Below are 13856 nucleotides of genomic sequence, written 5' to 3'. Positions count from 1 at the left end.
TGCGGCTTTCTACCGAGTACGAGGTACCGAGTATACTAATAGCCACGACTCTCATCGGTCAGTCTCATTGATGCTCACAGTTTGGCGCGTGACAAGTCAGTTTCTAGTAATGCAACTTACGGTTCGGACCTTAGTTGTTCCGAGCTAGCACTCTGCATCGCGCGCGCCTGCATTTCCACCTTGTCGTCGCTACCAAAACCAACTCAACTTTCATCGACGACCTTATTAACACCATCAACACAGCCTTCACATCGCCGTCAATCCCAAAGAGTTCTCTGTAGATAGCCTCTGTCATTTCTGCCGCCCCTCTGGCGCCTGGAGGAGTCCAAATGGGTTTACTCCTCATGGTCTATTTTCGATATAGGCGCTCCGCGAAGCCACTAGTGCCACAACCGCTGAGGCTGTGCAGCGCTCCAAGCCAACACACCTAGTCCCCGTTTTACCACCAGCCATTCGTTGTCTAGGCGCGGCTACCACAGGTTGGCCGCATGCGTTGTCGAGACATACATTTTCAGCCTGATCGTGGGCATTTCACAATGCCTTGCTTAGACACCTTCGAGCGCAGGCATCAGCCTCACAGACGCCATACTTTCTCTTTCTTCTTCAACTTTCCGCTAGACTACATTCCCAAATCTCCAAGCGTGGGTCGACCTGATGCAGCAAGCGGTCTCCGCCGAAGGAGCGGCAGGGCGCCCGTCCAACCCTGTCGACCACACCGGCCTCTGTCTGCTGTCGCTCGACGGCGGTGGAGTCCGAGGTCTATCCACGCTCCATATCCTCAAGAGCCTTATGACCCAGGTGAATTACGAACGCCAGAAGAGCGGAGCTTCGGCGCTCAAGCCATGTGAATTATTCGATCTCATCGGCGGGACCAGCACCGGAGGGTACGTGGTACACACTCCCTCTTTGATCATGGCTCCCGTACTGATACGACTCAATGCGACAGCCTCATCGCTATCATGCTTGGCCGGCTTGAGATGGACGTGGACGAATGCATTACGGCTTATAACCGATTGACCAAAGCCGTGTTTGAAGAGAAGGTGCACCGGACACCGTTCAGCTGGTCAGGACAAGTTCGACCACGATTCAATAGCGACAATCTCAAGACCGTCATCGAAGACGTCATCACCAGCCAAGGTTACTCTCCGACTGAAGCATTTAATGATGGGAAACCCCACGGATGTAGAGTGTACGTACAAACGCATAAGAAGACTGATTATACTATCTCAACCGTTATGTAGGTTCGTCTGTGCAGCGGCGAAGGACCTATACGGAATCACACGTCTCCGAAGCTATGACCTTCCCCAGAAACCGAGTGTACAATCCACGATCAGCGAAGCCGCCCTCGCCACGTCCGCCGCTACTGGCTTCTTCGATCCGGTCTCGATTGGAGCCAGACAGTTTGTGGATGGCGCGTTGGGGGTGAACAACCCGGTGGAAGAGGTGGAAGTAGAAGCCGCCGACATTTGGTGTGCTGAATCTGCCGAAGTAAAACCGCTGGTGAAGTGCTTTATCTCGATTGGAACTGGGAATCCAGGTAAGAAGGCCGTTGAAGATAACTTGTTGAAGTTCTTGTCGAAGACGTTGGTCCAAATCACAACAGAAACCGAGGAGACGGCGAAACGGTTTGTGGCGCGGTGGAGGCAGCACTTGGACCAGAATCGATATTTCCGTTTCAATGTCGAGCAGGGACTCCAGGATGTCGACTTGGCCGAATATAAAGAGCAAGGTCGCATCGAGGCGGCGACGCATCAGTACCTAGACGACCAACATCAGATCTCCCGCGCGCGGCACTGTGTGGCAAACTTGACGCTGAAGCAAAGTGTGTACCTAGAAGATTTCCCATAGCTGCTGGCCGTTCTACCACTAACGCTTCGTGGTAGGAAAGGCGGATAACTCTCTGGTTAGTGAAGTCAAAGTGAGACAAACCTTGTCGTTGGCGAGTGAATACTGAGTCTGGTGAGAAACACAATGATCAATGTATTCAACAACAGTTCAGTATGAAAGCCTATCCTATGTGGAGGGACTTGCGCTCACAATGGGATCCAGGTCGCACGACACCTGCTCGCCATTATATCCCTCTTTCACGGAATAAGCGCTTTGTGGGCCGGGAGGAAGTGCTCGAAGCGCTCCGTCAGCAACTATTTGCATCAGATGGCGGGCAGAAAGTCTCCCTAGTGGGATTAGGCGGTGTAGGGAAAACGCAGGTAGCGTTCCAAATCGCATACTGGACTAAAGAAAACAAGCCGGACTACTCCGTGTTCTGGGTGTCAGCTATGAGTGGCGCGAGCTTTGAACAAGCGTGCACGGAGATATCAGAGCAGCTGGAGATACGAAAGCGCTCAGATAACGAGGATGTTCGGCAATCTCTCCGACAGTGGCTCGAGTCCGACGAAGGTGGAAAGTGGCTGCTCGTGGTGGACAATGCGGATGACATGGACATCTTGTTTGGCTCTTCCGAGAACGACGGAATTTTTCAGTACCTGCCAGAGAGCGACAGTGGCCTAATCTTATTTACAACTCGCTTCAGGAGAGTTGCCGCGGAAGTTGGAGGCGAAATGGTCAACTTGGCAGAGATGAGTGCGCCAGAGGCGATACGTCTACTGGGGAATTGCTTATTTCGAAAAGACCTCCTTGGTGACGAGAAGGGACTAGCGGACTTGCTCCAGGAGCTGACCTATCTTCCACTGGCGATTACGCAGGCGGCAGCGTACATCAACACGACCGGAGTATCTATCAGTAAATACGTGGAACTACTTCGCAAAACCGATCAGGACGCGGTTGAACTGATGAGTCGAGAGTTCCGCGATTCCACTCGGTTCGAAGGGTCGCGACATGCAGTGGCCACCACTTGGCTGGTATCGTTCTACCACATCCGACAATCCTACCCCGACGCCGCCGACCTGTTGACGTTCCTTTCGTGCATTGAACCGAAGGCCATCCCACGCTCCATTCTGCCTCTCTTTTCGTCAGAAGAAGCAATGTTGTTTGCCCTCGGGACGTTGGATGCATACGCTTTCCTGGTCCGGCGCGGAGATGTAGACACATTCGACATGCACAGGCTTGTGCACTTAGCTGCACGGATTTGGGTTCGAAAAGAGGCGTTCGCGGCTGAGGTGGAAAAAAGTGCGCTTCTGCATGTGACCAGTGTGTTCCCATGGAATGAGTGGAGCCAGCCAGATCGATGGCGAGCATACCTGCCTCACGCAATTCGTCTCCTCTGGCGGGCCCAGACTGCCAGCCCCGAAGTGAGATCTGAGCTGTGCCTGAAGGTAGGACTATGTTTGTTTGATGATGGGAGGATCAAGGAGGCGATCCGATATTTCGAAGAGTGCTATAATTTACGAAGCGAGTATCTTGACCAGGATCATCGCGATCGACTAATGTCGCAGAACGGCCTGGCAATAGCATATCTGGCAAATAACCAGGTAAAGGAGGCAGTGGCACTATTGGAGGAGGTAGTAAGGATTCAGATCCATAAACATAAGCTGCCAGAGGATCATCCTGAGCGACTACTGGCGCAGCAAAATTTGGCAATGGCATATCAGGGGAATGGGCAGGTAAAGGAGGCAGTCACACTACTGGAGGAGGTAGTTCGCACTCGCGAGCAGACGCTAGCGGAGGATCCTCCTGATCGACTAGCGTCGCAGCACCAGCTAGCAGTCGCATATCAAGAGAATGGACAGGTAAAGGAGGCAGTGGCACTCCTAGAGGAGGTAGTGCGAATTAGCGAGCAGACGCTAGAGGAGGATCATCCTGATCGACTAGCGTCGCAGCACAATCTGGCCTATATCTACTGGGATCTCGGCCAGAATCCTCTGGCGCTGAGGATGATGAGGCATGTTGTGAAGATCCGTCAACGAATGCTTGACCCCGACCACCCTGCACGCGTGGCCTCTGAGAAAGAGCTAGGAAAGATGGAGAAGAGCCTGCCTAGTGTTTAGCACAGAGTTACTGACCTACTCTCAATGAAACATATGTGTCTATGAACATGGCACGAAGACCTTCTTTCATGGTAGGTGAAAATGTACAGTTTACAGTTGGCCCATGCGGTTGTAACTGGTGACGCGCGAGGCATCAGGCACAGACTGTTGAGAACATAGGGATTTTCCTCATCAATCCCGCTCAAAACAGTAATTCGATTCTCCTCTCCTGCCTATTGCCATGGCTCGGCAAATTATCTTTTCTGCGGGCGTTTGAATGCTGTTCTTTGGAGAACGAAAATTTGGCACTCTGTCGACTCCGAAGAGATTGTGTTTTTTGACATCTGCCCTGCCCAGCTTTTCTCGTGAGAAAGCCTGTTTTGTCGGGGGAAGCCATGGGTGCAGCCAAGCCAAGGGAAATTTAGTGTTAGGAGCGGGAGACTGGATCGGTTCAAACTTGGTCCAATCCATCGATGCTAGATGGCCGTGAACGGGTCGCAGGAAGGTGTTGTAGAACGCGCTTTGAATCAGAAAAGGTACGGGTGTCCATCACAAGGCTGCGCGGCCCCTTTTTTTTCTTTCTGTACTTCCTTTGTCTCTTTCTCAATTCTGTTCCACTTTCGACGGGTTCCTGTTCTCTTGTTCCCGCCCACCGAAGTATGCGGATTTCAGGAAAGGGGGAAGGGTGATCCGCATTGTCTTGTTACCCGATGTGCGTATGTATTTCTTCCGGTGAAATTCGAATCTGAGAGCCTGAAGGGACACTCTTCGTTGCGTTGAAAATCTGGGAATTCGTTGATGGTGGTGGGAAAAATTCATCAATCTCTCTGTCGTTCGCAAGGTGGGGGAGCATGGGAAGAATTATTACGAGGATGAAACCTCCTTTGGGGGGCGTCGCGTCTCCCTTGATAGGTCACTCGCGGAGTTCTCAGAGGCAATGGGGAGGGGGAGAGAGCAGTGTTTATGTGCGTGGGAAAGTTGTTTGAGGACACTTCAGATTCGCATGTGCTGGAGTTTGGATACGGTGCTGTAAATCCCACCATTTTAGTCCTTTACACGGTTCCGGACGCTGATGGTCTTGCATCCTAAAACACTCACTCACTTCTATGTCGAATTCCTTTTGACTACTATTGCCCTGGGCCTTTCCCCCTATTCCCGCCGAGATTTTCTCCACCATTCCCTGCACCGCCGCGAAGTCGGAACCAAGGATCGTCAGATACAAAGCCGGGCTTGAAGAAGACCTTGTCACCTCGCGCGTTGACTTTGCCTCGAGACCACTGTTCCAGCTCCTCCGACGTGTACGATATTCCCGTTTGTGGAGAAGTGAATGCGTAGCTTGTCTGTTGTTGTTGTTGTGCTGGATAAGGTGTGGAGTTGGGAGACAGGTCGTTGTGGAGACTTGACATTTGTTCATCATCCCCAGGCGGGTTTTGAGACTCGAATGCTTGTGGATGGCGAGAGTCTGAGAAGTCAGATGATCCTGGTGCATCTGGTGCCGGTTCCTTCGAGTCTGTTGTACTGTGTTGGGCATTCATGAGCGATGTATCTGGGATTCAGGGTCAGAGGTTTCGGGTTTCCAGTCAGGAAGGTTGAGCAATTGGGGAGAGGAAGGATAAAGAAGATACAATGAGTGGCAATGCAGACATCTGACATGCCGAGTCGAAAGGACCAAACCCAGCAGGACGATAGAGTTGGGCGGACCACTCGCCTTTGAGAAATAGGGAGACACGAAGTTTTGACATGCGGAAGGCAATGATAAATAGCCGGAGGAACAAGATCAAAGCTATCTTCTTATTTTTTGCACTTCGAAACATTGACTCCTATCTTGAGGGCAAATCCCGCGCGAGAAAATTCATTGATGTTTCGTTCACGAGTGACTTACGGGATTGATTTTTGGGCCGGCGTTCGGAAAATGAGCTGAAGCCCATCATCGCACGCATTGTAAGTTCCGCATCCGCCTGTGCGTCATGAGACGATTCCGGAGATTCAGGCATGTCGATTAGCTGTCATAGGTTGGAAAGCAAAACTAGAGGCGTAAAGGAGTCTAGTCGGATGAATTGATGAAGTTCGAATTCCGAAAACAGATGCGGAAATTAATTCAAATGACGTGTCTGACGAATGCCTTCTACTTCTTCTGGCGTCATTTCAACGCTGGACTCTGATGCCATCAATTCGACGGGGATATCATCTCTCCAGATGTCTTAATTCACCTCCTCCCAATCTGCAGCTATCATACTTGCTCCCTTCTCAGCCACGGCGTACACAGCTGCCTGATGATGCGTTGCAATGGGTGACGGAAAGACGCTAGCATCCACCACACGCAGTCCCTTCACACCTTTGACCCGCAAGCGAGCATCCACGACTCTTCCCATCGCACAGGTCCCACAAGGATGAGACCCAGTCTCCGCAAAAACACGCACTCTCTGATCAATTTCCTCGTCGCTCGACTCGTGACTTAGCAGAGGAAACCCAGGCGGTGGGACTTCGGCTGCGACAAAAGACTTGCCGATCTCCGTCCCCAAAAGGACATGCATATGTTTTCGCAGTGCGTCACGGAAAATAGCTCGATCAGTCTCGGCGGCATAATAGTTGGGGTCTATCACCGGTGGCGCTGCTGGGTCCGCAGAGCCAAGTGACACAGAACCCCGACTTAGTGGATACACGTTATATGTGCTGGAGCAAATAAGCGATCCATCATTCGAGAGACCTAGTTGTGCAAGCAGAGCCGCAGACCGTCCTGCCATCCACATGGTGTACATCTCCTGGTGAACTGCACGGGAATTGAAGACGTGGTGGTCTTTAATGCCGTCCTTTGCAAGCGCTTCGCGAATGAGGTCGTGTGGAGCTTGTGCCCAAACCATAAAGTCGACAGGCACATTCGAGACCAGGTCATGATCTGTCAAAAGCGGTGAATCGAACGACAGCCCTCGTTCTGGGTGACGCAGCCGCCAGACTTGCCGCATGGTCATATCATCACACAAGCCCTGTCCAACAGCTGGGAGGTCGACTTGGACATCGATACCGTGTTTTCTGAGCTCAGACGCCGGTCCTACTCCCGAGAGTAGCAAGATCTTGGGCGAGTTATAAGTACCTCCGCACACAATCACTTCTTTCCTGGAGGAAATAATTCTCCCGTCTGCCATTTCAACCCCGGTCGCCCTCGGCTCACTGTCAGATTCAACTCTCTCTAGAATGACCCTCTTCACCACGCTGTTTGTCTGGATCTCGACCCCTTCGAGATTGTACGCTTTGTGTGGAAACTGTCGCTCTCCGCGGGTGAATGTGGTTGCCCAGTCGCCCATACCCAGAGGATCTCCACTGTTGACATCTGAATTCCATTTCACCGACGGATCTGACTCTTGCCAGGCTTGCTTCATCTGCTCGCACAAAGGATACGATTTTCCCCGCCGAATGTCCTTGTTCAATTTGATCTCCATCGGACCATCCGACCCATGCAGACTGGGATCCACGTCCTTGGAAATGAAGTTCTCGGACTTGCGAAAGTAAGGCAGGAGAGATGAGAAAGTCCAAGAATCATCTTGGAGAATTTCGGCCCAACGTTCGAAGTCCACAGCAGGACCTCGTAACCACGCTCCTACATTGATGGCGCCACCGCCGGAAAGAGCACGACCAGCCCAGGCCTTCTTCGGATTGCCGTCCAGATGTCTCTGAGGGACGGTGTCGAATGCATAGTCGATCTTAGAGCCCCTGACGGAGGCTATGTGCTTGACGTATCTCGCCAGTTCAAAGTTGGATTCGTCTTTGCCAGCTTCCAAGACCAGAATGTGGGCTTTGGGTAGAGAGGCGCGTAGGCGCGAGGCAACCACAACACCGGAGACGCCGCCACCCACAATGACATAGTCGTACGAATTTGATACGGAGCCCATTCTGGTTGGCAATGAAGTATGTCAGGATGGGTAAGTCAGGGAGCAGATATTGCGAGAGCGAAGGTGGTAAATATGGGCCCAAGACTCAATATTCGCTAGGCCATCCTGTTCTATACTGCAGAGCGGAGCTGTGCTGATATTGTAGGTGGCCTCGACCATCCCATAATACTGACAAAGCTACAATTTCCGATCAGCTTATGCTCTTGTATCCCCACAATTTCAGAACAGGAAAAAGGCGTCCATCCAGCTTATTTGTCTCTACAGTCCATTTGTGGTTGAGCAAGCACAAGGTGACACGACCGGGTATTTCGGATGTCCGTTTGATCTCAGACTGGCCATGCAGGCAAAGCTCTGAAAGCCTTTTGATTCTTGTATTCGTGGACCGGGGCCGACGCCCGACATGTGCATGCGCATCACGAACTAGGCGGGCTGAGAGCTGGATTCTTTGAAGCTGATATGTCGATTTCTTTGGCTGGAATGAGCCAGCAGCAAGTCTCCTTTGGCATCTTCTGCATACAGGGGAGCAGAGCAGTGCCGGCCAGAAATCTGGGGACCAGAGAGGAGTCCAGGCAGAGACTGCGGGTCTTAGCTTTTATAAGGTCATCCTGGTGCCTGGCTACGCTGGGTTATAGCGGTGTTCCCCTCTTACTAATGAATGAGGCGAGCTATCTCTGAAATGGCCGCTCCCTCGTCGATGTTATAGTCTCTAGCTAGCTCTATTAGAGAAAGCGCGTTACTGTGATATTCTTGTGTCAGACTGTGCCACCTACACATTTCCATAACCGGCCCACAGCCGCGACGACGGTCATATGCCGACATTTAGCCGGGCGCCAAGCATACAAATTTTCTGATATATTTTTGTGCCGCCGAAAATGGTTGAAAAAACTGTTGGGAGGATGGCCGAGCGGTTATGGCGTGTGACTCAAGAGCTTAACTTGAAGTTCTTGGCTTCTGCCTTCAAGGAGCCTGTATTCTCATAGGGAAACCTGCGTGGGTTCGAGTCCCACTCCTCTCAATTGGACACTTTGTTTTTCTTTTTGTTCTTTTCCCTCGATAACCTTTTTTTTTTCTTTGGAATCACAATGGCGCGGGCGATTATGGCTCTTCATTTGCTGCGCATAGAGTGGTGTCGCAGTTGACTCAGCTAGCTCGGTATACTGATCGTGCTCTTCTTTGGGAGAAGGTCCTCTGAAAGTCTGAGCTCTATTCAAACCAGCGATGCCGTCGTATCCCCGCGCCGTACCCGAAATCCTGGCCAAAGCTGGCCTTGAGGTTGCCTTGGCCCTCCTGTTTTGGTTCCAGATCAAACCGTGCCGGCAATGCAGCTGCCGTGAGTGGGGCTTTGATCGATACGATGGGGGCCTTTCGTGAACTATTCATGGGCACCGGCATTCAGATATTCGGCAGTTTCTGCGATACAGTCAGAGTCTACTCGGTATACCTTGACTGGCATCTCACGGATATTCGAGAAGCGGGGTAATTCTTCAGAGCATAACTTGATGCTTTGCATTGGCTCTTAACTTCTTCCTCAATATCTACACCAGACTCCCATCAGCTCAACATATGTAATACGACCCCCTGAACTCGCGCCAAGTTGCCAAGTTGGACTGGCCACTCACATAACGACCGGCTGTGGACTCCGTCCGAGGTATAAGCAGCACTAGTCTGTGGTGGATATACCGCTCACATATCGACCCGCCAACGGCATGAAACTTTGCAGTAAGGACAATCCGTTGGGTTCCGCATATACCTTTGCATATACGGATTGTGCTAATGTCTTTTCGTCGCCAAACTAGGGTGAGCGCTTCTGGTATATCTGAAAACCAGGGCAGCAACATTTGCGTCTCCGGCTAGGCACTCTGTGGGATAAAGGGATCGGCCGGCAGTCGTTTATAACCGAAGCACAGCCTCAGAACGGATCAACTATGGCAGCGGCTCCAATTGTCGAGGCCATGCCAATATTGGATACACAGACCACTGCGAAAACGGTATCATGGCTGGCAAGGGATGTTGATTTCGATCCCAGTTCTCTCAAGTCCAAGTATCTGGCCGAGCGAGACAAGCGTCTCGACAATGGCGGCTTTAATCAATACCGACCAGTTGAGGGTTCGCTCCTAGGCTATGTCGAGGATCCCTACGTCCAACCTGGCTTCACGCGCGATCCGGTTGACCTGGACTGTGAGGTCGTCATTATCGGCGGGGGTTACGGAGGCCAGTTAGTTGCTGTGCGGCTGATCGAGCAAGGCATAAACAACTTCCGCATCATCGAGAAAGGCGGCGACTTTGGGGGCACATGGTGAGCACGCAGTGCTTTGTGGTAGTGACTGCTTTTTCTCTGCGCCTTACCCCTGACAACTTCTCTCCACTAGGTACTGGAACAGATATCCTGGCGCTCAGTGCGACGTCGAATCTTATATCTATATGCCTCTCCTGGAGGAAACCAACTACGTGCCAACAGAGAAGTACGCACATTCGCAAGAGTTGCTGGCTCATTCGCAAAGGATCGGAAAGCATTATGACCTCTATTCCCGAGCCCTCTTTCAGACCGAGGTGCTCTCCCTACGCTGGTGTGCCGATGAGTCCCGTTGGTCTATTGAGACGAATCGGCAAGACAACATTCGAGCACGCTTCGTCATCCCCGTTGCAGGTCCACTCCATCGACCCAAGCTTCCCGGGCTACCTGGCATCGAGTCGTTCCAGGGCCACTCATTCCACTCGAGTCGTTGGGATTACGATTATACCGGAGGGAACGAAAACGGCGGGCTAACCAAGCTCGCCGATAAGCGCGTAGGTATCATCGGGACGGGCGCCACGGCGGTCCAGCTCGTCCCGCAACTAGGGGCGTGGGCGAAGGAGCTCTACGTATTCCAGCGGACACCCTCGTCGATCGATGTTCGAGGAAATAAGCCCACTGACGAGGACTGGGCGAAGACGTTGCACAAGGGCTGGCAACAGGAACGCATGGACAACTTCACCATCATCCTCGGCGGCGGCTACCAGGAGAAAGACCTCGTGGCAGACGCCTGGACCGAGTCGCTCGGCAACCTCCGCCCGAACCCGACAAAGATGAAGTCCATGTCCCCGGAAGCCTACGCCGCGGAGCTCCAGCTGACGGACTTCAAGAAGATGGAATCGCTTCGCGCGCGCGTGGACGCCATTGTCAAAGACAAAAAGACCGCCGAGAGCTTGAAGCCGTGGTACAACCACTTCTGCAAACGGCCCTGTTGTCACGACGAGTATCTGCAGACCTTCAATCAACCGAACGTCCATCTTGTAGACACCGAAGGTAAAGGGGTAGAAGCTATCACGCCAAAAGGGGTGGTAAGTAAAGGCGTCGAGTACGAACTGGACTGCATTGTCTACGCCACGGGCTTCGAAGTCGCTACGGACTTCTCCCACCGCGCCGGCATGGAGATCTACGGGCGCGACAACCTGACTTTGACCGAGAAGTGGCGCGAAGGTCCCCTGACGTACCACGGCTGGACCACCCACAGCTTTCCCAACTGCTTCCTCGTCGGCAACCTGCAATCCGCGCTGTCGGTCAACTTTATCCACCTCACCAACGAGCAGGCCAAACATCTCGCCTACGTCGTGGCCGAGTGCAAGAAGCGCGGGATCGACTCGGTCGAGGCCAGCGCCGCCGCCGAGGCCAAATGGGTCGACACCATCGTCGAGACCACCAAGATGCGATTCAACCTCCTGCGCGACTGCACCCCGGGCTATTACAACAACGAGGGCGACTTCTCGTTGCGAGCCCGGCGCCACGCACCCTATGGAGGCGGCGTGCTGGCCTTCATTGACATTTTGAATAACTGGCGCCAGGAGAATAAGCTCGAGGGTCTGGATGTTGCGCGGGTCGGAAATGGTGCGGCATGAATAGAAATGTCCCAATAGAGTCTGAGAGAAGAGCTTGTCGTTTGTGGGGGGTTGGTGCTTTAGAGGTGCTCTGCTTGGCTTTTTGGCTCGGTGAGGGGAGCTCTTCGTCATAAGATATATATATACCTAGATAGAGAGATGCCTGCCAGGTTGACGCGGACAGATAGAATGACACTTTCTGCTCATGTAAGCATGTGCCGCAATTGCCATCTGTCCGTTATGGCTGAGAATACCACCCCAGCACGCTGTCAGTGAGACACAGCACTTGCGATACATGAATTCAGAACTGCCATCGCGGAGGCGAAAGGTAGATGGGTACACCGGTGGGGACTGCCAGGACTTGGGCTTCAATGCTCCAAGTGCAACTAATAGAATCGTCCATTCGTTTACGAACCCTCTTCGTCGCACATCTAGACTACACCATCGGAGTCAGAAGAGTCTCCTTTCTCCTGTGAGATTTCCACTTCAAGCTTGCGCCTTTTCGTCGGCCTTCCTGGATAGTCTCCTCCTTCTCCTTCGCCTTCCATAGAAGTAAAGGTCCTGCCTGGGGATGCCTCGATATCCACCTTCGCCAGATTCTGACAGATGTCCAGTTTCCTGCGGATGCGCCTCAGCTCCTTGCGCTGAGTGTGCGGGTCTGGCAGGCGATACGATTCGAGCAGTCGCGCACACGCCGAGATCGTGGACACGAGCTTTGTCCTCGACTCCGTGGCTGCTGCTTCCGGAGATGCGAGGTCGGCGAGCTTGCGTTCGAGATATGTCTCTGTCAGTTCTCGGTCGGCCAGCGTCAGCGCAGCAAGCCAGATCTGGCTGGGCGTATAGAGGAAATACGCGTCCGTCATCTGAGCCGCTGTCACGAGAAGCTTCTTGGCCTGATCCGCTGCGGAATCGATCCTGCTTGCGAATCCTGTGGCTTTCGAGATACCGCCGAGTCGGCCCTCTTCTGCCATGGCATGCATCTCGATGCAACCACCTACCAACCCCTTCATGGGATGGCGCACGTCCAGTGCAAAGCGGAGTCCTTGGAGCAAGACGGATTCCCGAGCTTTGATGCTCTCTTCGCTCACCCCCTCGAGTCCGTCAATGAATTTGGACAGTGGGAGGTACAAATGATCCGCTTTTGTGGCAAGGTATAGAGCGCAAGGTACCAATTGCTTCGGATGATGTATCATGGGTGAGTTGGTGAGGTAGAAGCGTCGGAGATATTGAATTGCCGTGGCCTAGGACAGCGAGTAAGACTCCATCTAGAAGGCAGTATCATGATGGGACACAAGCGTATGGAGGTCCGGGTTCGTACCGTGATATTTGAAGGGATTCGGGGCTCCATGGCTCCGCTAACCTCGATGATTTTCATGCAAGCCCAATCCACGATCTTCAATTCTTCCTCTGCCTTGAGAGTCTGAATGTCGCCATCGGTAAGGACGACGCCCTCTCGACCGTGAGAAAATGATCCTTCATCGCTCGATGTTTGAGTTGATTCCGCCGCAACGGCTATTCTGGCTTTCTCTCTGAGGCGTATGCAAGCGACATCATTTGTGTTTTGGCGTATTTCGGCCAGTTTTTCTTGCGTGTACGACCATTGTCGATACTGCGTCGACTTTCTGTACGCGTCGTCCAGGATCATGCTCGCATCGACGCCAATACCTATGCAGGGGAACTGTCTCTTCAATTAATTGTGGATTGGTTTCAGACAGTCTTGCCGCTTTGCTGAGCGTGCAGGCTCTATTTTTGTTGGTTAGGTCCAGGTCGAGCATGGTCGTTGGGTTCCTTCAAGATAGTACATATCATCATTTTGCGATTGAATTGCGATGGAAGCTGTCTTCCTCGCCAGCTGAACGCACGTTGAACCCGAGGTCAAGTTCAGCTGGTCCATTTGGGGATGGGACGTGGAATAGGCGGCGCTTGGCAATATCGCTTGGCATCTTCCGACATACACAAGGACTCTTGTTGATGTCGACGACAGAAATCTGACATTGTTGTGGCAATGATACCCATCATCGTGCTGTCACTTGGTGCTATCAGCACCTAGCACTAGATCCTACTTGACAGAGCGGACAGAAGAACGTGGACCATCCAGATTTGTCTTTCAATTTTCTCAACCCTCGCGACTCTGAACTGCTACTGTTCCCGAATGGACAGATATTTCGGTGGTACAAAAGTGCACTTTGGG

General features: G+C 52.5%; 6 protein-coding genes and 1 non-coding gene across 7 annotated transcripts; 4 read left to right on the top strand and 3 right to left on the bottom strand.

Annotated features, from left to right (window-relative positions):
* Positions 1–654: 654 nt before the first annotated feature.
* Positions 655–1848, top strand: Z520_04339 (uncharacterized protein; the record flags this gene model as incomplete). The annotated part of the gene is made up of 3 exons (XM_016774846.1): positions 655–884; positions 947–1189; positions 1242–1848. The coding sequence occupies 3 exons, from the start codon at positions 655–657 to the stop codon at positions 1846–1848; spliced, it is 1080 nt and encodes a 359-aa protein (XP_016633826.1).
* A 152-nt stretch (positions 1849–2000) lies between these two features.
* Z520_04338 (uncharacterized protein) lies at positions 2001–3944 on the top strand (the record flags this gene model as incomplete). Its single annotated transcript, XM_016774845.1, has 1 exon — positions 2001–3944. One exon carries the CDS (start codon positions 2001–2003, stop codon positions 3942–3944), a length of 1944 nt encoding a protein of 647 aa, XP_016633825.1.
* A 1106-nt stretch (positions 3945–5050) lies between these two features.
* Positions 5051–5917, bottom strand: Z520_04337 (uncharacterized protein; the record flags this gene model as incomplete). Its single annotated transcript, XM_016774844.1, has 2 exons — positions 5051–5469; positions 5806–5917. The coding sequence occupies 2 exons, from the start codon at positions 5915–5917 to the stop codon at positions 5051–5053; spliced, it is 531 nt and encodes a 176-aa protein (XP_016633824.1).
* Positions 5918–6124: 207 nt separating this feature from the next.
* On the bottom strand, positions 6125–7810 carry Z520_04336 (uncharacterized protein; the record flags this gene model as incomplete). The annotated part of the gene is made up of 1 exon (XM_016774843.1): positions 6125–7810. One exon carries the CDS (start codon positions 7808–7810, stop codon positions 6125–6127), a length of 1686 nt encoding a protein of 561 aa, XP_016633823.1.
* An 890-nt stretch (positions 7811–8700) lies between these two features.
* Z520_04335 lies at positions 8701–8825 on the top strand. Its single transcript has one exon. It is a non-coding gene; the product is annotated as a tRNA-Leu (tRNA).
* A 910-nt stretch (positions 8826–9735) lies between these two features.
* On the top strand, positions 9736–11686 carry Z520_04334 (uncharacterized protein; the record flags this gene model as incomplete). Its single annotated transcript, XM_016774842.1, has 2 exons — positions 9736–10106; positions 10180–11686. 2 exons carry the CDS (start codon positions 9736–9738, stop codon positions 11684–11686), a joined length of 1878 nt encoding a protein of 625 aa, XP_016633822.1.
* A 410-nt stretch (positions 11687–12096) lies between these two features.
* On the bottom strand, positions 12097–13310 carry Z520_04333 (uncharacterized protein; the record flags this gene model as incomplete). Its single annotated transcript, XM_016774841.1, has 2 exons — positions 12097–12906; positions 12984–13310. The coding sequence occupies 2 exons, from the start codon at positions 13308–13310 to the stop codon at positions 12097–12099; spliced, it is 1137 nt and encodes a 378-aa protein (XP_016633821.1).
* Positions 13311–13856: the final 546 nt, after the last annotated feature.

Source organism: Fonsecaea multimorphosa (assembly GCF_000836435.1).
Source record: "Fonsecaea multimorphosa CBS 102226 unplaced genomic scaffold supercont1.7, whole genome shotgun sequence".
In the NCBI taxonomy this organism is placed as follows: domain Eukaryota; kingdom Fungi; phylum Ascomycota; class Eurotiomycetes; order Chaetothyriales; family Herpotrichiellaceae; genus Fonsecaea; species Fonsecaea multimorphosa.
This window is presented reverse-complemented; position numbering and strand designations above follow the sequence as displayed.